General features: G+C 39.1%; 1 protein-coding gene across 1 annotated transcript; it reads right to left on the bottom strand.

The window, feature by feature from the left end:
* Positions 1-1291: 1291 nt before the first annotated feature.
* On the bottom strand, positions 1292-25389 carry LOC5574496 (aspartate aminotransferase, mitochondrial). Its single transcript, XM_001655109.2, has 4 exons — positions 25216-25389; positions 25027-25133; positions 13876-14383; positions 1292-2312 (listed from the first exon to the last, which is right to left on the bottom strand). Exons 2-4 carry the CDS (start codon positions 25110-25112, stop codon positions 1617-1619), a joined length of 1290 nt encoding a protein of 429 aa, XP_001655159.1. The 5' UTR covers positions 25113-25133; positions 25216-25389; the 3' UTR covers positions 1292-1616.
* Between the last annotated feature and the right edge of the window lie 278 nt (positions 25390-25667).

Raw genomic sequence — 25667 nt, forward strand, 5'->3', positions numbered from 1 at the left:
AATTTCCGTGTGCGGATTCGTGCTGCCGCGAGCCGAAATTTGCAGGTATAAAGATGATAGTATTTCAACGAACGGGTGGAAGGTGGTCGAAAAGTGAAAGCAGTATTACGCCAAACACCTGAATGTAATGGAAGTGAAGGATGCCTTCAACAAGAATAACAAGGCTGTTGGAAAGGATGATATCGGAGCAAAGAAGATCATCCCTAATGGTGGAACGAGCTATCCCGGCAATCTCATAAGACTCATTAAGGCTTATTCTACGAGTAGCGTAAGGTGAGTACTGTCGGTCTCGTATAGCGAGGTGACAATTGTCGACTCGAATGAAGTGATTCGCTGTGCAAAGGGCTTATTCACAAATTTCATAACGCTGAAGGGGGTGGGTGGGTGTCCTAATGATGTTACGGTTCATACAAAATTAGTAGAAAATTCATACAAAAAGCGTTACGAGGGGGTAGGTGGGTGTCAAAAATGGCCATTTTCAGCGTTATGAAATAAATGAATGAACCCAAATCAAATGGAGAGTCACTTTACTCACGTTACTCGTAGAATAAACTCAATCAGCGCGGTGTGCAGAATTACGTAAAGATCTCGAGACAAACACTTCAGTTCGTTCGAATCTCACCGGATACCTCCAGGGATATGCTTTAGAGATTATTCCATCGATTTTTAAAATTGTTATTGGATTTTTCCAGAACATCCTACAAGATAGGAGCGAGATGGATCAACTAGGTCCGAGCTCTAAAGACAGCAAAGAAAAAAAACATCCTAGAAGAATTTCTTCAGGAATTTTAATGTCGTTTTGTACTGTAATTCTTTCAGTCATTTTTACAGGATTTTTTTTAACCATTCATTTTAAATTTATCTTGCTAATGCTTCAAAATGAATTGGGCTCTTCATAGGGTGTAAATGTAACTTACTGACTATGGACAATTGAAGACTGAAAAAAGTATATGTGAGTTCGTAGAATTCCTTAATAAATTTCTAGAGTATTCCCAGAAGACATTACTAGTGGATTCTCTGAAGAAATATCTGGAGTAGTTTCTGGAGATAACTTTAGAGAAAATACTAGTAGAATTATTTAAATTTTCCCCTGTCAAAAACATGGAGGAAATGTTCTAAAAAACCCTTGGGCGAATTCATGGTAAACATAGGACTTTTTCTGAAAGAATCTTTGGACTTTGATTTTAGATGACGGAAACAAATACATACTTGATTAAAAATAAAAATTTGGAGGGTTAAACTTGAAAGAAAAGACAGGGAAATTTCTCAAAAAAAAAAAATCGTCGAATCGTTCATTGATCGAACATATGATGTTTATTTCTATCGCCTAATATGCTGCAACCGAATAGTTATTTGCTTGGGAAATATCATATATATTCTTCGAGTGACTTAATTTTATCGTGTTCGTGCACTTTAATCGTAGTAAATATATAAATATAACGTACGGCTTGATTGATCCAAAAACGAAAAAATAGAAAAGCTCTTCCACAGACTTGTTTGAAATTTGGTTTTAAATGCCTCCATCTAAATGAATCTTTTCCCATATAACTTGTTCAACAAAGAGGAAAAGGTACAAAGGCAAAATGCAATCATTCTTACTCAACGCGCACTACCGCTCACTTGGTGACGGCATGGATGGCCTCGGCCAAGTAATCAACGTTCTTGGTCGTTACTCCGGCCATCGAGATGCGGCCGTCCTTGGTCAAGTACACGCTAAACTCCTTGGTCAGTCGCTCGCACTGCTTCTGATCCATTCCGGTGAAGCAGAACATGCCGATCTGTTCGGTGATGTGTTGCCAGTTGCGCGAAGAGCCCAACTTTTTCAGATTGTCCTGCAGTTTGGTGCGCACCGAGATGATTCGATCGGCCATCAGTTTGACATCGCCGAGCCATTCCTGTTTCAGGTTTGCATCACCCAAGATTTCCGAAACCAAGCGGGCGCCATGAATCGGCGGGTTGCTGTACATCGGACGAATCAGGATCTTGATCTGAGACATGGTGCGAGCGGCTTCCTCCTTGTCGGAGCAGATCAACGAAAAGGCTCCGGCTCGTTCACCGTAAAGACCCATGTTCTTGGCGAAACTCTGAGCCAGCGCAATCTGGTGACCATCCTTCAGGAAGGCACGGACGGCAAGCGCATCCTTGGCGACATCTCCGCTGGCAAAGCCCTGGTAGGCCATGTCGAAGAAGGGGAACAGGTTGCGTTTCTTGAAGACGGCGGACATTTCAGCCCACTGCTCCGGCCGGGGATCAACACCGGTTGGGTTGTGAGCGCAGGCGTGCAGAAGGACGATGGATCGCTCTGGGATTTTCTGTAAAGGTATAAAAAGAATGACAATGGTAAAGATATCTGTCTAGCGCACCGAATAGGTTTGCTACTCTAAATTCTTCTGGAGCACATGTGATTGTGTTTTATTCCAAAAGGAATTTTAGTTTATGAGCACTACAAAGGTTTTTTTTTGAGTTATCCTGATCAGGTGTTTGGTTAGACTTGTGTTCTCGATGTGGCTTCGTTGCGTCTTCACCTTAAGCACTTCCAAATGAAATCAGGATTTGAGAAATCGATCGAGCGAATCAAAAGTTTTTTGAATTATAAGAACGAGCTATTTGAAGCAATGATTACGTGTTCCGCTGAGTTATGTACACCGCATTGTTCACATTCTTGACGGAAGGATATGCCATCGAAGTTATAGGCAAAACAGGTATGTCCGGTCCTACGGCGCGAAATTATTTTCTGCTCGCGGAGCGAGGAGAGCTCTTCCCAACAAGAAATATCTCCCTTTACCTTCCGAAGCTGAGCCGAAGTATTTTGATTCCACTCGTGGGCCCAATAGTCTGGCCTGGCGGATTTTGCAATCCAGCGTTTTACGTCTGGGGTTGGAACGGAAAGGGTAAAACGAGACATTTGGTGTCCCGTACCAGCTAACAAGTTTGCAGACACATTTCCTTGAATACCGTAATGCCCAGGAACTCAGGCGAAGATGACTGTCTCTGGAGTTTGGGCTCGTATACCCTGTATTCACGGGTGAGACGGCCGTTCTGACTGCAAGGCTGATAGGACGCTTGCGAAATCGGTGTTGATGAGGATTGGAGCACTCGCTGGTGAGATGGCTGCATAAAAGATGGCCGCTGCTTCGGCAGAGAAAACCGAACACTCAATTGGAAGGCTTTGACAGAGTGTCAGATCAGCGCCAGAGATGCCGATACCTACTCCACGCTGCGAAAGAGAACCGTCTGTGTAACGTTGTATGTGTTCCGGGTATTTAGTCCGCAGAAGTTCCAGTACGGACGTTCTAAGCACCCTAGAGTCATCGCCACTACAGAAGGTCTTTTTTATCTGTTCGTCTATGATTGGAGGGGGAAGCTGTCAACTGCAACCTCACGGAGGATACGATCTGCTTGATCAAAGAGAGCGACCCTATCGTTTCCAGCTGTTTTTGAAGCGTAAGTAGCCGCCTTGCGGCAGATGGCTGCGTGCACTCGATGGCGGAATGAGAGGATACAGCTTCTGCACAGGCTGCGTCGGCAGGGGTTGATGGAAGTAAACCGGAGATAGTGCGGACGTACCCGTTGAAAATCAGTGAGAGGATTTCAAGCAGATTTTGTCGACTCAAACAGGTGATCTCGAGGCCGTAAAGTACCTTGCTATCTACGATAGCTTGTGCTACCCTGAAGCGCGTGGATCGATTGTTGGATCTATGCGGCTTGGATATCGTTTTAATGATGTTCAGACGGGAACGACAGTTCGTTTTGACAGCATTGAAATGCTCCTTAAACAGCAGGTTACGTTCAATCGAAATTCCAAAAATCAAGACTGTTTTCCTGTTTGGAATGGGTTGCCCGTCAATTTTGATTCATGGACTCACTAGTTTGTGTCGCGAGTTACAAACGTGGCCGCGTACGCTTCTAGCTGTGGAGAGGGGAAAACCAACAGAAGAAGCCCATTTGTGTACTGCCGTTACTGCTGCTTGCGCTTTGACTCTAGTGTGCCTAGGAGTATGATCAATGGCTACCAGCAAGATGTCGTCAGCATATACAAAAATGTAAATGTCTGACGGCAAGTTTTCAAACACTCCGTTCATCGCTACCAGGAACAGCGTATCCGCGATGAACTTACCTTGTGGGACCCCAGTTTCCTCGGCGAAGGCGCTTGAGCTGTGGTTCCCTACTGCAACACGAAAAGATCGATGCAGAAGAAAGTTTTTAAGGAAGCCGATCAGGTTCGCGGAGGAACCCCATTCCGTCAGATGTTTTAGTACCAAAGGCGTCCATGTTCTATTGAACGTCTAGGAAATGTTCAGTGAAACGAGGTCTGCATGCTGTCCCTTTGTCCGCGCATCATGCAGGAGGTCTCCAAGGGACGCGAAGTAAGAGTCAGTGCCGTATCCCGGCCTGAAGGCATGCTGTCGATGCCCGAGGCGACAATCCGCTTCGAGCTGCTCTTTTAATCGTCGGTTGACCATTCTCTCGACCACCTTCGAGAGGCAACAGAGGCCACGTTGGTTTTGGGAATAGGGATGACGAGACTTTCTCTCCATTCGTCCGGGGAGCGCTGGTGCCACATACTATTGATTAGCTCTAACAGTTTCGCTTAACCTCCGAGAGGGAGGTTTTTTCATGAGGGGGTAGGGGCCGGCGGATTTAACAGTACTAGACCCGTAGACCAACTACGCATGGAGAAAGAGCAATTCAACTGAGAGGTGCCATGGTCCTCCGGCATCACGAAATTAGATAAACTAAATTGCTTGTTTGTAATTTTACGACGGAAAACTGCATCGATGTAGACTAGACTACCAAAGTAATTTCCCAGGACTTAAGCAAACGCAGAAGGCTCGATGATCGTTGACCCTTGGATGTCAAGGAAAATCGGCGTGATTTTCCTTTTACTACTTAGGGCATTAATCTTCCCCCATAAATCTGGCGAGGTTTGGGCGCTGCAAGCTTTCCATATGAACTTGTAAGCTACGGAGCGACTTGCCATTGATAAATCTATGGACGAAGCGACACGGCTGTTGTAGAACTTGGGTGAACCGTCATTTAAGGATACCATGTTCGAATCTACTAGGGCGTTAAGGATAGCTGTTCTACGTGGATCTGTCCTATCGCCACCCCAGATTTGATGGTGCGCATTGAAATCTCCAAGGAGCAATCGGGGCTCTAGAGTAGTCCTGATTATGTTAAGATTTTCTCCTTGATTCCCAGAGGCGTCTCGTCAGCCTGTTCAACCTGTTCATAGAACAGGTAGACCATTTCAATTTAAAATGTGCAAATATATTAGAAAACCCATTCCAATTCAACACATAATTTTAAAATAGCATGAGGATTTTCAATAGATTGCTGGTTCTTATTCACTAGAGAGAAAATACCATGGCAATTCTCTCCATCCATCATGAAAATAGCTCGCTTAATATCCGCAGTACGAGCGTGGTGCAGCGCAAAAACTGAAAAGACATGCCGTTCTTCTGTGCGTTCAACCTGTTCTACTGCCCCTGTTGAACCAAATCCCATATATATCGAAGCTCCCCCATACATTCACAACCTGGTAATACGTATACGCTCTGAAGCATACATGTGTGGAACCAACCTGTTCTACGAATAAATTGCACAGGTTGCACATTTTCGTCAGATTCGTGCACGCTAAAAAGATTCCTAATTGAACATATTTTGTGTGAAAAAGATCAAGTCTCGCGGAACATTACTAAAGGACCTATCTAACATTGACAGGCTCTCTTTGTTTACTTTTTCTTTCATTAATAACTGAGTCACATTAACCTCTTCTGTTGCGTTTTTTGTATGAAACGCTAGTCAAGGGAATTGACTTTTGATCTATAGTGAAAAACTTCCCAAAATCATTAGTATTCCACTGTTATAATCGAAAGAGAACGAGAGAGGAGAGAATCTCTCATTTGTACATAGGTCCTTTAGTAATGTTCCGCGAGAAGTGTTCGTTCACCAAATTAGAAGGATAGTGTGGTGCAGAGATATTTGGGCGCTTCCATGACTCACTTTAGCATGGTTTTTTTTCTGCCGAATTGCCTGAAACTTTGCTATAAGAAGCGCTTTATTACGACGCATATTGTGGCCAAATATGAACTCTGTAGCTTTCAAAAAACACCACGGTCGAAGTGAATCAAAAGTGTCAAGAAGTGCATGCATAGTATTCGGCTCCCTATAGCTTAAGAGGTAATTTAATAATCAATATCAAAATAATAACAATAATTAAAGGCATACCATATACATGTAACATCCATTGTTAAACAAGCAAATTTTGGGCTTAGGCGAACTTAGCGCTGCCAAAATAGAAAATTGTTAGAGTGTAAAGCATGCAAGGATTATGCAAACTTTTATGCAATACGACGTCGGCTTCTCTCAACCCGTTCAACCAGCCACTTGAACAGGCTTAGGAAGATGATAAAAACTCATTGATGATATCATTGAATAGGGCAGCGCATTTTTTTTTTTCATGCACTGCTCCGTCCAACATTTTTTGTATAATATTCAATAATTGAATTATATAATTATTATTCTATTTTTATTTTCTCTATAGATTATTGAGAGATCGATGTTGTTGATTAAAGAAGGATTAACAGAACAAAATTGTGCGCTCAAACTTGCCTTGATTTGTAATCATGTTTGAAATATGGCACTGTATTCTTAAATTTTCCACGTACACGGTACCTGCACTGCATATTCATATATTAGTTGCAATGCTTAGAGAACGAGAAAAATATATTTGAAAATAGGGAAAATAAATAAGTCGAGTCTAGTACACGACATTGAAGACGACCTTACAGTTGAGATCGAAATACGCGTATCTGGATACACATTAGTGGAACTAAATAGTGTACTTGATTCGGTTTCCTTTTATTTAGATTTATAGATAATTTCTGCCGAACACACAAAAGTTAATGTGTAGCTGAAAATATGTCCAGGTTAAGTAAAACATCACAGGAAATTGTAAAACAAACGATCGCTGCAGCCCTTATTTATCATACTAAATGCAAAAATGCATATTTGCTTACATTGATTCATTTAGTTATTTCTGATAAGTTTTATAGCTAGTTAATCACCAATTTACTGTTTAAATAAGCTATGTGAAAAATATTTCTTGTTGAACAGGTGGTAATTTTGGTCACGCGACGCCTCTGTTGATTCCAGAGAGGGAGCCCCAAGGAAGATAGCAGTTAATGATCGTTAGCCTAAAGCTACCAACTAATCGAACAGCTACAATGAGTAAGTCACTGTCGATTTCTATAATTTCGAAGACGCTGAGGGCCACGATGTGCCGCACATTCCTGCTTTTCTTCATTGTCCATCTGTATTTTCCGCTGACGTAGCGGTTCATAGCGGTAGTTGACGTACGATTCACCTCCTGCAGAGGAATCTTGGGCTTCTCGAGAATTTTTAGCATTTCGATCACTTCCTCTTTACTTCGAGTGATACGCGCCATGATCTGGTACTAGTTGGGCACTTTGCGAATCTTTTCTCAAAACCGCAGACCACCAAATAAGTTGCGCGCCGATCGATTATGCGCCGAGTTGTGGGTCGGTCAAAACGATTTCAGTCGCTTGCACCTTGAACACAAGAAGGTACGAACAATTTTATTCCATATGTTTTGTATCGATAAAACAATTATGATCGCTCTCCAGTTTAGGACTTGAGCCCTAGAAGTGATCCCCTTCCTCGGTGAGAAATTTTGACATTTCTTTATTTACTTTTTGGCTGGCGTACAACTCGGCGCCCAAAAAACAACTTGGGCCCAAATAGCCGTAGCGGTAAACGCGCAGCTATTCAGCAAGACCAAGCTGAGGGTCGTGGGTTCGAATCCCACCGGTCGAGGATCTTTTCGGGTTGGAAATTTTCTCGACTTCCCAGGGCATAAAGTATCTTCGTAACTGCCACACGATATACGCATGCAAAAATGGTCATTGGCATAGTAAGCTCTCAGTTAATAACTGTAGAAGTGCTCATACAGGGTGTCGACTACCAGGAAAAACCTGGAAAGTCAGGGAATGCCAGGGAATTTATTTTTGACCTGGAAAGTCAGGGAAAATCAGGGAATTTCACTTGAGGTCAGGGAAAAAATATCAATACTACAACATCAAACGAGTTTATTGTCTGCAAAGTGATTGATAATGCTAAATCAATACACCTTCAGCATGGCTTGGCTTTGCAGCCGTGGACTCTAACCACTCGACTAAGGAACCAGGACCCAGAAAAGTCTCCAGAAATTCTGAGGATGATTCTCAAAGTTCCTCGATTATTTTTAGTAATCCAGAAAATCATTGAAACGCAGAAATTTCAGGAATATCATTTGAAATAATCTTGATAATCTGTTGACCAGTGCTGGGAATAGTAATAGTAGTAGGCTTGAATTTCGCGAAAATCACGTGGCTTTCCCAGTACAGTAGTTCAAAAAAGTGAATCTCATCAAGTAGCCTATGTTGGGTGCATGAATTTTCTAAAACGTTAGTGTCATTGAAGGCTCTTAAGGCGAAGTAGGCCGTCATTGAAATTTGTACGCGTCGTTGATGATTGTTGCTAATTCATCTCACGATTTCGAATCAAAGAAAATCAGTTGGTTTTGCACTGACACAGCTGAAAAAGTATCAGCATACTTTGTGCATGTAAGCGCTTACAGTGATACTTTTTCAAGGCAATATAAACTATCAAGACTGAGTTTTATCACTTTGAAATGCAAGCTGAAAAGTCATCATTGTTGCTTTTATGTATTACTGTGATTGTTCTTTTTAGGTTTACTGCTATTAGTTTCTCGGATTGAAAGTACAACAAGATAGGTGTTGTTTGGTCGATAGTCGACGATAAAAGAGAGCGAGCCCAGCTCGCTGTGTTTATTTTATTCTCTGCTTATCACTACTACATGTATATAATATAATCTGATTGTGACATATATCACAGTTCTTCCCCCTTAGGAACGGTTTTTGAATTATAATTATACGTTATTACATGCTTCGTTACGACAAATTGATTTTTATCATTAACTCAAACTTCTTTTATGCAAGTAATATTCACAATGAATACCCATCTAGCTATTAGTCTATCGATAATATGAATTCGTCTCAATTGAGAACGTGGATTTAAATAGCACAGTTTCATTATGGATTTCCACCTTTGTTCGCCATTTGGCTTATTCGAATACACTTCGTATTCCGTACCGACATCATCGCAATCGCAAAAACATTCCAGTCCTTGGCTATCGCCGTATACGCCATATTCATTTCTGTCGTAGGTCGTAATAACTTCAGCAATATGATCAACACTCCTCCATGGTCGTAGTCGTAACATCATGCCGTCGAAACTCATCAAAACGTAGTTTATTCGTTCACTGCCTAGACATCTTGTGCCACCACACACGCTATGGCATTGGTCAAACGACCACAAATAAACTCAGCAAACGTCGTCCTATATAAAAATAAACAACAATACTTTCTTAATTGTAACCTTTAGATAAATTCATCTACACATGTTTAATTTAAACAATAACGTCAATGCAGTCTATATTATTTGTATGGAGCCTTCGCCCATTGTTATGTTGTCTTTCTGCACAGCATAATGAATTGACAATTTTATCACGGATACACTTTTCATATATGAAACTTAAAACATTTGTTCTCAAATCAAATCGCTTATCACGCTCGTCATAAATTTGTAAATACTCAACCTTCCAAACTGCCGCAAATTTCAGCAACTTCAACATGAAAACGATTCTATCTACCTACTTATTGTTTCTATCTACCTACTTATTGTTTTCCCCCACCGAAAGGAATTGTCGCTGCAGTTTGCAATGGCCAAATGCTGCTGCGAGTAGACTGAAATTAAACGGTGATTTAACTCCACAGGAAGATGACAAGAGACCAATTCACTAAGATTTTCACATGAACTTTTGCACGCGTAAAACACTGTTTTAACTCGTCGCCACTTTTATGTATTACTGTGATTGTTCTTTTTAGGTTTACTGCTATTAGTTTCTCGGATTGAAAGTACAACAAGATAGGTGTTGTTTGGTCGATAGTCGACGATAAAAGAGAGCGAGCCCAGCTCGCTGTGTTTATTTTATTCTCTGCTTATCACTACTACATGTATATAATATAATCTGATTGTGACATATATCACAGTTGCCAAAACGAATGACGGGCTATTTAGCCTTAATGCGGGAAATGCAGCGTAATTTTGGGTTGCCTTTAGCAACGGGTGTTTGCAATTTTCAAGGCTTTTTGCCTACAGCAGCGATGGACGTGAGTTTCACTGGCTTCGCTCTAGGACAGGACGTGACAGCTCAACTAAGACTGCCCCGTTGTTTTTCAGTCGATTGATTGATTTGACTTTATTAACGAGATTTTTAGCCCTGGGCTAGTTCATCTCGGGACCAACGGCTTTACTTCCCTTCCGAAGGAAGTCGTCACTATAACTTTTAACGTCATAAGTGACTATGTCGGGGATGGGATTCGATCCCAGGTCCTCGGCGTGAGAGGCGAGTGTTCTAACCACTACACCAGGTCCGTCCCCATTTTTTTTCAGTCGATAACCTTGACGACACAAAAGCCAGTGTTACCAGTATCCTTTTTATGCAAATCTTGTGAACAAATTCAAATATCAAGGATCAAAATTTGATTGTTTCCTGCACGCTTCATTAATTTAGTGCATTAGAGGATGCGATATTCTAAAAAATCAGGTTAATATTCAAAACCGATTGTATTTTTAGCGGGAATGTGCATAATTTTCATTAAATTTGTATCAGTAAGTTATTTTTAATTTAATTTAGCATTGTAGGAGCACATGTTTCAAGCTAAACATTAAATATAAATAGTTTTGAAACGAAAAGTTTTCATGAAAAATTTCGAAACTTCGATAAAAACTCTAATCTATGAACTAGCAACACGGCCGGGCTAGCAACAAAGTGCCCTGTTGCAATCCAACTCAACGATGTGAAAGTAGCCCTTTGCCAAAACGACCAATGGGAAGTGGTCTTTTTTGACAGGCAATTGGTTTCATTTTTGTACTTTGACCTGTCACGTCTTGTTTTAGGCTTCGCTGACTGTGATTGGCTTTGTTTGGCTACTGTTGAGTGAATTTCAGAGTTTTGCCCAGCCCTGCTATTGACAATTTGTGATATTACTTAGAAATACTCGTAGATGAATTCTTAGAAGAGTTCCTCGGAGCATTGCTAAAGGTACGATAAGTACAAGAGAAACATTAGAAACCTTCTAATCAGCGCATTGTTCAAGCCCTGAATGCATTCTGTTAAGAATATTTAGATATTTTTTTCGGTGAGAAAAACTAGGGGTAATTCATATCGAGATCCTAAAATATTGACTGTAACGAATCATTGTGAAGAATTATCATAGATATTCTAAGAAAACAAAAATGAAAACAATTTGGAAAAAAAATGTGTTATCCTGAAAAACATTTTTATAAGCATTCCTGAAATAGTTTTAGGAAATCCAAATGCTATTTTTAGAAATATTTAAGACTGAAAGAAATTCTCTAACAATTTTTAGAGAATCTTGGAGATGAGAACCTTCTAGAGGAAATCTTTTAAGAGTTCATTGAGAAGTATTGAAGGAATATCTGGAAAAATATCTTAAGAATTTCAAGAAGAATTTCTGAGCAATCTATGTGGAATTTCTTGAAGCAATTCTCCAAGAAAGTTCTATGGTATTGGCTAGAATTTAGCTTGGAAAAAGAAATAGCCAAATTTGAGGATAGCTTTCTTCCAACAAAAAAAGTATGGTGGATGATCGTAATAGTGTTGCCTCTTGTATAAAAAAGTTATAATCAGGAAGCAGTCCAAAATTTTCGTTCATGCCTAAAATTTCAAATTAGGTCTAAGGTAGTTCACTAGCCGAGAACATCTTTGTTCATACGGATCTTCAAGTTTGCAAAGTAAATAGATTCTCAGTTGTTCAGTTTTATCATATAAGTTTTATCCATAAGTGTTGTGGGCTTCGTAGCCGTGCGGTAAGTGTCACCAGGCATTTAGCCGCATCGTGTTAAGGAGTGTGGGTTCGATTCCCGCTGCAGGCCGAAAAACCTTTCGTGAGGAATGTTTTCCGACTGTGGTGCCACTGGGCGTTGCATGCTAGTCCGTTGTCTAGTGTGGTGCTTCCTTCAAAGGACTAAAAGTCCACTGGAAGCATTAACGTGTCGACGTCTATTAAAAAAAATATCAACTTGAATAAACGTTCAAGAATGTCATCTGGCAGGTACATATATCTCAATAAAGTAAAAGCTTTTGATCAGTTTATTCATACGACCTATAACATAACGATATCTTCTTGTAAAAATCTTACTTATTTCGGTTCAAATTAACCAACTCAGTAGTCTGGAACTTTTCTGGAAAATGACTGGAAGGTCAGGGAAAGTCAGGGAAGAACACTAAGCTGAGAAGCAGGCTCTGTCCCAGTGGGGACGTAACGCCAGAAAAAAAAATAACTCGCCGCATGGGCCACCGGCGCGCAACTTGTTGGACAGTCTGCGGATTTAAGTAAAGATTCGCAATAACCCAAGGGGAACTGACGTGTGTCAAAAGCTCTAGATTGCTCAGATTGTGGTAAAAACCGTAAATACTAGAACTAGAAAAATTCCTGAAGCTTCTAGTAGAAGAAACTGAGAAGAAAAACCTGGAGAACTGTGGAGTAGTCGCGTAAGTTTCTTTTTTTTTCTGGATAATTATGTACCTGGATTCATTGTATGCAGAAAAAAAATGTAATTTAGAGACCATTTTGGTTATAGAGAGATCTTTTGAAAATACAAATCTTTTAGAAAATCTTGCATAAACATAGTGACCATGCCTTTGAAAAAAAAAAACACTGGTAGCAGCAGAGTCTGTTCTTCATAATATTCAACATGGCATGTCTACTGCGACTGTTTTACACAAAGGTGCATACCATATCGAGAAAGTATTCACTCAGAAGTATGCATCAGATAAGCCTAGTTCTAACGGATGTTATTGAAAAGATTCTTTCAATGGCGATTAACTTCACCGCGTCATTTTACGGCATTTCGGTTCACATCAAATGCTAGTCACGTTTGTTAACCCTTGTGACGGTAACGAATCGCAATCAAAGCTTTCGTTCCATAAATTAACTCACTTTGAAATTATCGAAGAATTTTTATCAGCACCGTGTAATTAGCAATTCGGAATGAAATAATCTCATTCCCCGAGATATATGAATGGAAACATTGTCGTGTATTATTATCTGTTGCAAGGAAGAACTTGATGTTTTCTCTTCAATCAAGATATTGAAATTTTTGGGTAATATTACAAGACGACGTACAACTTATGGAAGAAATATCAGCATCATTAGTCGAACATTGTCATATAACAGCAAACCCCTTAGAAGCTGATTTGTGCTGTTATATTGCATTACAAACAAACAAGAGAGATGATGAAATTTTTCATACTTGTTATTAACAACTCATTCAGATTGAATGTAAAAGAATCTACGTTGTTTGCGTAGTATTCGTTTATGTATTCACGCTAGTGAATAGCGTCATCAATTAGGTATTGATAGTAAGTGTAGTTCAAACGCTCCATTTTTTCCTGTCTCTTATCATTGCCTGACCTACGCGAAGCATATAGAAATCCCATTGCGTAGCAACTGATCTCACGCGAAGACCGAGCGTCTTATACTAAAATGCATTTTGCCGTAGCTATTTGTTTGCCTCGTTGCTTGTTTCGCACATTTATCATCAGTGTGCTAATTGAAGCGTGTAAACTTACGAATGTCGCTCTTATCATCGCACCTCCTAGGCTAGTAATCCCAAGATAACGATGTGACAATTATGTACTCACTTTGGACTTTGCAAAGCATCACTTCTTTCAAAACCGGTTTTGTAAAACCTATGGCTTACCGATAGATCCTCCAGAGCTCCCTTGAAGTCGAATCCACAGGTGCTTGGGTCGTAATATCTGTAGGCTTTCACATTCAGCCCCGAATGCCGGAAGATCGGACCGTGGTTGCCCCAGGATGGAGTCGGCAGATAAATGTCCTTCGTACCCGGGAAGAACCCATTCAGGAAGGCTCCTCCAACACGCAGGGCACCGGTTCCACTGATGGCCTGCACGGTGGCGTTCTGTCCGTTGGCCACGTGTTGGCTGTCGTCGCCCAGGGCAAGTGTAATACTGTGCTTGCAGAATTCGGCCGTTCCGCTAATGGGCGAGTACTCCTTGTCCAGCTGTTTTTCCATCATGCGTTGCTCGGCTTTTCGGACGCTGGGAAGCACGAATGGTTTTCCATTGTCGTCCCGATAGGCACCCACGCCCAGATTGATCTTCTTCGGGTTGGTGTCCTTTTTGTAGGCTTCGGTCACACCGAGGATCACGTCCGGGGGACCCATCTGCACCGCGCCCCACCATGAGCTGAAAAGATGTAGAAATTCAAGAGCGAATGTAAAATTAGTTAAATTGTTCAAGTTTCGCACAATTCTCCATCTATGGCTATTCATGATTAATTTCTGCAAGGATCCCTGAAGCAACTCCTGGGCACTTGAGGAAGTCTTTGATGATTTTGAAATTAATTAATATAATCATTGAAAAAATCGTAAATGCTGTCAGGCATTTCTGGTGGAATTTCTAGGGCGATCCCTGAAGAAAGCTGTGAGGCAGTAACAGAAACCCACTTGTGCGAAACCTTAGATGAGCTTTTGAAGAATTTATTCAGGATTTGAGAAATAGTGACTTTTTAGTGTGCAGGTTGGAAAATAGATAACAAATAATTAAAAAATACTCGCTTTTAGCCCTGCAACTGGAGAAATTGGTGGAGCAGGTAGTGTAAGAATCCTGGAAAATTTATCAAAACAATCCTCATGGAAACAACTGGCGGTTGTAGCATTGGAGTGCTCAAGGCTTTGAGCAAATACTGGAGAAATTTCTTTGAGAATCCCTTGAAAAATCACTGGGCGAATCCTGAGAGGTAAAGGAATCTTTAGAGAAATTTCTAGAGAGATTCCTGGAGAAATCCTTAAAAGTATTCCAGTAGAAATGTCTGGAGGAAACACTCAGAAAAATAAGACGCTTTTCCTCGAGGAATTTTCGAAGAAATTTCGGAAGAACCTGTGGAATAGTCGCGTAGCAGTCTCTGAAGGTTTTCCAGACAACCAGAAGTCGCATAACAGTTTACGAACAAAGTCGTTTATTCATACAAATTGCATTACACCCGCACTGTACGGTGGATGAAATCAAACGATTGATGAGTTTCCTCGCATAAAACGATATATTATGAATTCATATGTACATTTCGTTTCGTCCCGTACACTTGTACAAAGAAGGTCGGATCAATCCGTAGCAACTGTCAAATTAATTATCATAAATAAGGTCGCATAAGAGTACAGATTAGTTCGTACATAAAATATGCATAAATATTTCTTTAGAAGTTGATTAAGTGATTACTTTACGACCAAGAACTTCGTTAAAGATACAAACAACAATTGAACCTGAAGTAGGGATACTATCTGATTAGTTGAAAAATCAGAACATTTCTTGTATTGTCGGAAAAATGTGCCAAACTCGCCGGATTTGTTGAACAATTTTAGCCGAAAAAAACTAAAAATCAAACGAACGGTAGCTCTCTAACCTGAAGAATTCAACCACTTATTTCTATATAGGGAACCGGATCCTATTTTTGGCACTTTTGATTCAATTCGGCAGTAGGGTTATTTCAAAGCTACTGAGATCATATTTGGCTACAATACGCGTTGCAATGTTCCACATAATTTGACCAAAAAAACCTCCCATGACAAAGTGAATTATGCAAGACTTGCATTGGACGTGCCCAAGTAGCTCTGCAACCTCCCCTCCCCCCTGCACCCTTCAGATTTCCTTCGAAATTGTCGTTCAGAATCAGTTGCGATTTTCTAACCTCAAATCTACCTGTTAGAAGAATATAATTTCACAAATTTTCATAACAAATCTACTGAGAAGGGAATGGATTGAAAACTTGATTTCAATCATTTATCTTTTGTAGTAGATTATAAATGTGTTAAAACATCGTTATCGGAGAATAGGTAAAAAGTGGAGGTTACGAGTTACCCCTGTTCAGAATTTTGTTGGAAGGAACTTATCTAAGAATACCTTCAAAGATTCCTCCAGCGTTTCGTAAATTTTATGACAAATTTCCCAACAGAATATATATGGGGATTTTTTCAGATATCTGTGGTGAATCGCCAATATATTTTTATCGAAGGTTAGAGAAATTCATGAACAAATCCGGGACGTATTTCTAAAAGAAATCTCAAAGCAATTTCCGATAAATCTTCTTTAGAAATTCTAAATAAACTCCTGCAAGGACCTGAGAAGAAAACGTCAGGTAAAACATCGGATGGAACCCTTGAAGAGATTTGTGGAGAAATGATCATAGGAATAATCGGAATAATTGCTGTAGTATTTGTTAGTATGAAATTTTAAGTTAACACCTGAAGAATTCATTTAGATTTTTTTCATGAAAATTTCCTAGTGATTACTGAATGAATTTCATACAACAATTTCTGATTGAATTTATTGAAGAATTCCTGAGAGAGTTCTCAATAAATTTTGTGGAAAAATCTCTAAACGAAATACGGGATAGTCTCTGGGAAAATATTTGGATGAAGATGAAGTGCTGTGCAAATTACTCAATGTAGTAGAGTTGGAGAGCTCAAGATTCCCTGGAGCAAACGCAAAGCTTGTAGCGACTATATGGTGTCCCAGAAAGTATGGGCACGACATTGATAATGAAAATCATAGTACTTTTCCAAACAATCAAATATTTGTATAATTTTGTATTTTTCTATAGGCTATTTCAACCAGCATCTGTGATAAATTTGTTTGATTTTATAATCGGTTACATAAAAAATTTTGATTTTAGAAATTCTTCAATTCTTATCTGGTCAGCACAGACCCTACATTTTGTTTTTGTTAAAAAATAACTAGTAAAATATGTTTTTATCAAAATCTTTTGCCGTGGTGAGTTTAAGTACATTGTATCAATGATGTTTTACATAAATTTTCGTTTCGAATTTTATTTGGATTTGTTAGAGAACAATTGAAAAAATGGTAAAATTCGAGAAATCTTGTATTTGTTACTCCTTATAAGACAACATCACGTAGTTATAACTCTTCAGGTATTTTAAATGGTAATAAAAATAATACATTTCGGAATTACGAAAGGTTAATCCCTATTCTCTTGGATAGGCATTTTTTAATTTTTGATTTATTCATGTTTTTACGTAAATATAAGCATTTTAATTTGACCATTTTCAAATCGACCACGGCTGGAATCGGAATTTTAGTTGCAATACAAATTTTACATGCTTAAGCTTTAAATTTCAATTTGAATAAGTGATAGTTAGATCAATTATCATACAGGGTAGATGTACCAGTTATGGTCATAGTGGATCCCTATTTCGCCATACGTGGTAACTTGAATGTCTCCACATTTTGAAAAGTTTTGTGTGTTTTAGCAGTAAGATATAGGATATATTAAAAAAGATTAAAAATGTGAAAGTCATCGAAATTTCACATATGGCCAAATAGGGAACCACTATGGCCATAACTGGTACACTTTCCCTAGTCGCTGATAAATATATTTTTTTCTGATTTTTACTAAACGCACTTTCTGACATAGAACAAATTTTGAAAAACATAGTCGCTCAAAAATGACGCGATTTGTGCAAGACTGATAAGAGATGCTTCAAAGAAATGTTACGTAATCAGCACCTTAATAATTCAATTATTCATTAAAAAATCGCAGTCTACTCTTGTTGGGCACAATAATCAAATATGTAAAAATCAGATTTTTATCTCAGTGAAGTCGTGCCCATACTTTCTGGGACACCCTATAAACACAGACACTGTGCTATAAATGCCTTCAAAATGGGAGAAACAAAAATATTCCAAACTAGGAGAATGAAGTTTTCATAAAAAAAATCCAGAAAATTCAGCCATATTTTTTTATGATTATTTTTTTTACTGCTCGTATTACTTGTACGATATTTTTTACAATTATTTCATAAGAAACTAAATTAGATATTTGCCAATGAAATATATATAATAATTTTATCGGCCTTCTAAAGGAATATCATATGAATTTATTTCAATACATTAGTTTTTCGATTATATAACGGATCAGTAAAAATTTGGCATGATGAACAATGAAAAAAATGTATGATGTATAATGAAGAAATATTTTCTTACCATATGATTTTCATTAAAATTTCAAAATAAAAAGACAATAAATAGAACAAAACAGAAATCCAGCTACTTAAACGCACATCTAGTGAGAAATTGACCAAGCAACAAATTATCGGGTTATCGGCCAATGTAAAATGTATGAAAATCATATAATTACCGTGGCGTGGTATAATCGAAACGAAAACCGTGCTTAAATCGAACGTGACATAATAAGGCGAGATAAAAATGACCAGTGATACGTTCAAGAAACTACTGTTTACCTCTAATTTTTTTTACGTCCAAGATTTTCGTTTAGGACATTTTTATGAGCTGAAGAAAGAATTTCAGAAATTCCCCCTATGATAAAAACCAGCAGAAATTCTTCGCGAAGTTTTCCAAGTTACTCGGGTATTGTGAACATGAGCATTGATGATCGTACAGTTTGTAGTTGCTAATCCGTGATTGGCCAGAATAATCGAATTTGCACAAGGAATAACAGATGGAGATTGTAAGTTGCTTACTACCTTCAGGGTTTCATTTCGAGAATTCCAAATATTATTAAGTCAATAATGGCGCAGGCCACGTCCTTACGATCATCGTGGAAGGGAAGGAATGTTAGTGTGACATCCATTGTTAATGAAGACCGACTATACCTCAGAATCTTCATGATTGTCACGGGATGGAGTTTTTGTTAGTGGGAAGGATTCAGAAGCTACACAATTTGGATTCAGCTTGGTAAGTGATGAGAGTTGAGTAACCTCGATTGAAAAAGTTATCTATTTACATAGTCTACTATTATATTCTTCTGTGCATAAATTTGTCGACAACTCTAGTTACTGACGAACCATTCAAACAATTTGTTGCGTATGATAATTGATTTGATTTATGGAACATGAACCGAAATAATCTTAACACGCCGAAACTTCTTGTGTCGAACTATTTAAAGTTTTTTTTTTTTGTAATTACAAACAGTATGCCGACACTTGGAATCGAACCAATAATTCTTTTTTTAAATAAATACAGAAATGCAACATACAAACCGTTTTCACAGTAAATATATTTCTAAACATATTTCACATATTGAAGTAGAAACATGAAACGAGCTCACTAATTGATAATCCATCGTTAACAAAAGAACTCTAAATCACTTCAATTTCGTCACCAGCTCGCTTAAATCATACGTGCTAAACGAATAACGATCAAGCTTTCTCGAAAACGAAAAATAACATCTCCTGCGTCGCGCAAAGACGAACCGTCCTGCTTGGGCTTTTTCTGAAAGAACTGCTCGAGTATTGTTTGGAAAAACTGTTATAGTAATCGTGCATGAAATGTTGAAGAAATTTTAAGAGAGATTCCTAGAGGAACTTAGTGATCACTGGTATTAATAGGGAGTTCTTGGGAGAGTTCTAAATAAATTCCCAGTAGGAATCCTTGTAGGAGTCCTGGAAAAACCTGAAACGAATTTCTTCATAAAAAATCTAGAATAAATTCTTTGGGAGTTTCTTGAAAGAACCCTATAGAATTCTGTTGAACTGCTAGCGTAACTACTGGAAACATTGATAGAAGTGGTGGAAAAATGTCTGAACGAAATCCTGGAATTGCATTTTTCCATAAATATTGAGGATTTTGCCATCTAATTTTGTCACACCAAAATATTCTCCCACCATGTTTGCCATATATTGGATGGCGTCGTAGCTAACAAAACCAAAAAGTAACGCACAAGTGCTTCTATAAAGTGCCATATTAACAGACGTGTGAGTATTTATTTTTCCACGTTGAAAATGTGCACGAGAATCTATTCCTCAACTAAACGAACAATAATACTTTTCTGAGAATTGCATCAAATAGAGACCAAGTCTCTTTTTAGACCTGCTACCAGCCCAGCACCACTAGCGCATGACGGCTCACCATAGTAGCACGTCCGAAAGAATTTGAAACTATTGATAACTAGAGCTACAGTAGGGTGCGGCTTATTTTTCAAAAGTTCTCAAAACCAAAAATTCGTGTGCTCTACTGAATTCAAATCACATTAAAAGAGAAACCTCAAAATCTGAGCCAAAAATATTAACATTTAGAGGTAGCGCAAGCGTGTTGAAGGTGAATTTTCAAGTTATAAAAAATGACCTGCAGTTAAGTAAACATAACTTTGTTATTTTTCAACCGATTTCAAAACTTTTAGCACCATTTTCATTCAAATTAAATTTATAAAAATTTTGTAGAACATCGAATTTGTCTTAAATCAAAACTTGTCCTAGTTAAAAATACTTTTATCAAAATTTTAACTCATTTTGCTAAAAAAATCATTTTTGTTTGACCATAACTTCATTAAAACTCAGTCGATTCCAAATCTTTTTACATACTTTTGAAGCCAATTTATTTGTTTTCAAGCTGTACATACAACATTTTTTTCTAAAAAATATTTTTGACTTAGGTATTCAGCAAAAACTACCAAAAAACATGATTTTTCAATGAAAAAATCAAATTTATTTGGATTATTTAAGTTTTTTTTTTGCCAAAAATAGCATTTTTTCTATAAAACTTAAATATGTAAAGCATCTTGCATTAATTACGAGTTGAATAGTGCATATATTTTTTAACATATGCAAACATAATTTTGTTTCAAAATTATTTCAGACCTGTTGCAAAGTCCTTCCCAAAGGTTTAACAAATGAGAAAAATCAGTTTCAGCTTAAGAGACAATATTTAACTGCCAAAGATTTGACAAAACTGGCATTTTTTTGTTAAAATATAATGTTTTTGTGCAGTTTTTACTGAATAACTAGGTCAAGACATTTTTTAGTGAAATGTGATATATGAAAGGTTTGAAAACAATTAAATTAACTTCAAAAGCATGTAAAAAGATTTGGAATCGGTTGAGTAATCATGAAGTTATGGTCAAACAAAGTTGAAATTTTTAGTAAAATGAGGAAAAATTTGGAATAAATTACTTTTAACTAAAACTTGTTTTGATTTTAGGCAAATTTGGTGTTCAACAAAGTTTTTATAAATTATATTTTGAAGGTATTGATGCTAAAAGTTTTAAAATCGGTTGAAAAATAACAAAGTTAAGTGTACTTCACTGAAGGTCATTTTCTATAACCTGAAAATTCAACTTCAAGACGCTTGCGCCACCTCTTAATGTTAATATTTTTGGCTCAGATTTTGAGGTTTCTCTTTTAATGTGATTTGAATTCAGTAGAGCACACGAATTTTTGGTTTTGAGAGCTTTTGAAAAATAAGCCGCACCCTAAGCTACAGGTTGATGGTTGATGGTTGATGGATGAAGGTGGATGGTTGTAATGGCTATGACCGTGGTCATCATATAAAGAACAAAAGGAAAATGCTGTATCATGTCAGCACCGAGGAGGCAGCCTCTCTAGCACGATGTAGGTTACGCAACACTGGTTAGGTGGCCTATCGAAGACTCTTCACCAACCAAGAAAGGCAAAAGTAGAGCAAGCGGATTAATTTTACGGCAACGCAGACTCACAGACTCGGTAACGAAAAGAGAACTACGATTGGAAATTCGGATCTTGGAACATGAGAACTATGAATGAACCAGCGCGTGTTGGGTTCCTGGCTCGTGAACTGCGAAATGTCGGCGAGAACGTGGCAGCTATCCAAGAAATGCGATGGCCGAAAATCGGAGAACGTGAATTTCGAGCGGTGGATCCCATCGCCAACATTTCATTCAAGTACCAAGAGGCGGCGACAGAGCAGTACGTGGAGTTGGCTTTATAGTGATTGGGAAGCATATTGAGCGAGTTATTCGGTGGAAGCCGGTAATCGACCGAATCTGTGTGTTAAAAAGGCAGGGCGAGTTCTTCAATTACAGCCTGATCAGTATAGATGGGCCAACGAACAATAAGCCCGATGACATGAAGGATGAGTTCTATGAGAGCCAGAGTGCCCAAAACAAGATGTCAAGATAGTTATTGGCGATGCAAATGCGCAGATCGGGAAAAAAGATTTCATCCGACCCGTCATTGGAACAGAAAGCCGCCATTCCGTTATCAATGATAATGACCTGCGGCTTGTTACCTTCGCTGTCGCTAGTGTATTGCAATCAGTAGTACCTACTTCGCACACAAGAATATCCGCAAACATACATGGCGATGCCTGCTTCCAAATAGACCACGTGCTGATTGGGGCGATATTTCTCAGATGTCATGGATATCAGGACCTTCCGAAGCCCTAATATTGAATCGGATCATATCTCGTTGTAGCTAAAATTCTGGCGCGGTTATCCAGCGTCACGAGATCCAGAACTAACAGAACGCTACGCTTCAATATCTATCTGCCGTGGCAGCTCAAGATAGCATGACCCGGAACGATATGCGGAGATTTTAGGTAACGGTCAATGGCACGCGGCACAATACCATACCAGTGCCCGCCATGTGCAATAATCGAGAGAAGAATTTGCTGACCGATAAAAAGGCGCTGGCTGCCAGGTGGAAGGAACACTTTCAGCATTTGTTGAAAGGGGAAAATGGAAAGGTAGCGAGGAACAGGATGAACATTGATAATGACGACCAAGCTGTGGACCCACCGACCAGAGGAGATCTTAAAAAGGTTATCAGCGAGCTGAAGAACTGTAAGGCTGCTGGGAAGGACGAGATCCCGGTCGAGCTTTTCAAGCACAGAAGTGAGCAGCTTTACCACTACTTCTGAAGGTATGGGTGGACGAAGAAATACCAACCAGCTGGTTGGATGGCCTCATACGCCCAATCTACAAGAAAGGGTACAGACTGGAGAGTGCCAATTACAAAGGAATAACCCTGCTAAGTTCGGCGTACAAAATACTGTCGCGCATCCTCTTTTAACAGGCTGAGACCGCTCGAGGAGTCCTTCGTCGGCGAATACCTAACTGGTTTTCGTGAGGGCCGCTCGACAACGGACCAGATGTTTACCTTCCGGGAATATAACTTGCAGACTCACCATCTGTTTATTGATTTCAAGGCGGTGTGCGACTCAGTGAAAAGAAATGAGCTGTGGCAGATAAAGTCTGAACATGGTTTTCCGGCGAAACTAATTATGCTGATACAAGCTACGCTGGACGTTTCGAAATTATGTGTTCGGATTACAGAAGAGGTGTCAATCATGTTTGTGACGATAAACGGATTGAAGCAGGGAAGCACTTTCGAATTTACTGTCCAACATTGCACTCGAGGGTGCTATTAGAAGATCTGGCGTGCAGAGAAACGACACTATCATCACATGGTCGCACATACTCATTGGCTTTGCGGACGATAGGATCAAATCAGTGGAAGAGGCAAAATTTAAGGCTCAAGAATCCATCATTCAATCATCAGTAATCATCAAAAATAAAAAAAAAAAACAGTTTTTTCGTTCAATTTTAAAGATATTCTCATGAAAAATTTATCACTGCATTACAGATAGCAAGTGCAATGCAATGATAGATTTTCATAAACATTGCTTCGATTTTGAGCAAAAAAACTGGTTTTGAAAATTTGTAAAACAATGATGGTTATTTTCCTCTTAATACATGATTGCAGATAAAGATTGAAGTAGGCTTGGTGGTGCAGGTGCTGAGGTTGTGTTTGAAGTTGTTGAAGAATTTGTTCAACTTGAAAAACTTGTGATTTATGACAACGAAGTTTCTTGCGAAGTAAAACAAAAACGTGTTGCGGCTGCGAATAGAGATTTTACGAACTAAGTAACCAGCTTAGTATTGGTTCTTTCGGTGGCACTCTACTGGCACGAAACGTGGTCGTTGAATGTAGCAGACCGGAAAGTACTAGGTGTTTTCGAGCGTAAAGTGCTGCGAACACTACTCGATGGAAAACTAGAAAATAGTGTGTGGCGCCGACGCATGAATCACTAATTGTATCAAGTGTATAAAAATGCGAATATTAGTAAGAGTGTGAAATACGGCAGACTTCAGTAGGCTGGTCACTTAGTGCGAATGTCGGAATAAAGAATTGCGAAAACTATAATTAGCAGGGAACCAGGTAGAGGTAGCCGACTTCGAGGAAGACCACAGATAAACTGGCTGTACGTAGTGGTAGATGACCTGGCGGCCCTAAACGTTCGGGGCTACTGGAGAAGTATCGCCCAAGGCCGACAAAGATGAAGCTCTACATGCGCCCTGCAATGTCGTGATGCTACGCTGCAGTCATCAAGGTAAGGTAGGTACTAGCCCTTCCGTGAGAATTAATGAAGGAGTCTCAAGAAGAATTTCGGAAGCAATCCCTGGAGTTCTTGAAAGTATTGCAGAAGAAAATCTTCGAAGACATTGCTAGAAGAATTTATTAGGCTTTTTGACGATGAATATGAGATGAAATTCCGGAAGAACCTGTGGAAGAATAACTGAATTTTAGAATTTTGCACCAGGATTCGCTGGAGCATTGAAAAGAAACTTTAGAGACCTTCTGTTCAAAATATAGACGTTTGCAGATACTTCATTGAAGATGCGTAGGAAGAGACGAACCAGCCAAAGGCTGAAAGTCTCTCTAATAAAGAAAATTCATTCATTTTGAAGATGCGTCCATGTTTCCATAAAGAAAGTTGCTACCAGCCCTGGTATCGTCTTACGTTTCCCTAATCTATTTTTAGCACCCACCCCTTCAACAAACAATAAACTGTTAGGTAATCATTTCAAATGGAAGCCCTCTCCTCCGCCGGCCATTCCAGTAAGTAGAATAATTGCGTGAGTCTCCCCATCGCAATGAAAACGTCGTTTCAGCAGATGACAAACAACTTTCGCGAAATTGATTGAAATTGCACATAACTTCCACATCGAGAACCGCGTGATAGATGATGACCTTGAATTGCGGCAAGGTCGTTTCCAGCTTGCTGTCCAACACTTCTATATGGAATACCAAACTATGACTTACCTGGCCCTTTTACTGATGCAGCCATTGAAGACGGCCGAGTTTCTCAGCAGTACTGCTGTGCCCTGGAACGTTTTGGAGCAGGCCATTTTGCACCCGAGAAAGGAGAACTGCAACAAAAGAAATCCACGTTCCCGTTAGGTGACCTTTACGGATTGATTATTCACTATAGGATTCGGCTGCTGCACTTACCAGCTGCAATTATTCCGTGAGACGAATGATTCCTACTGCCGGAGCTGATAACGCTGGTATTAATAACCGAACGCGGACTATTTTACTACCGACCGGCTGATTTTACGAATGAAACAGTTATGAAGACGGTCGTCTTCATGCAGATGTCAACCGAGCTCGCCGCAGGCCGAAAACTGTAAGCGGGACATATGAAAACGGTTTATTTTCTTTGTTTGAAGTGAACTACAATTTTGTTTCCGTAAAATCTATAGATTTATATGATTCTATAGAGCTTTAACTGTCTTCTGAAGAACAATTTGATTTGCTTGGAGGATTCAAATAAACGGAATTAATCCTAATAAAATAAAAATATCTGAATTAAAATAGCCTCTTCTCACAAATTGTGCCACTACGATCAAAAACTGCATGTCGGAGTTGGCGAAAGGAAAACCGAGCCGAACTTTGTTTGTTGG

Source organism: Aedes aegypti, chromosome 2 (genome assembly GCF_002204515.2).
Source record: "Aedes aegypti strain LVP_AGWG chromosome 2, AaegL5.0 Primary Assembly, whole genome shotgun sequence".
Taxonomy (NCBI): domain Eukaryota; kingdom Metazoa; phylum Arthropoda; class Insecta; order Diptera; family Culicidae; genus Aedes; species Aedes aegypti.

Excerpts from the sequence above, each read along its gene's own strand:
- LOC5574496 (XM_001655109.2), bottom strand. The coding sequence starts at position 25,112 with ATGGCCTGCTCCAAAACGTTCCAGGGCACAGCAGTACTGCTGAGAAAC. Across the intron at positions 14,384-25,026 it reads TGCATCAGTAAAAGGGCCAG|CTCATGGTGGGGCGCGGTGC; the intron begins GTAAGTCATAGT and ends ACATCTTTTCAG. Across the intron at positions 2,313-13,875 it reads GAGCTCTGGAGGATCTATCG|AAAATCCCAGAGCGATCCAT; the intron begins GTAAGCCATAGG and ends ATACCTTTACAG.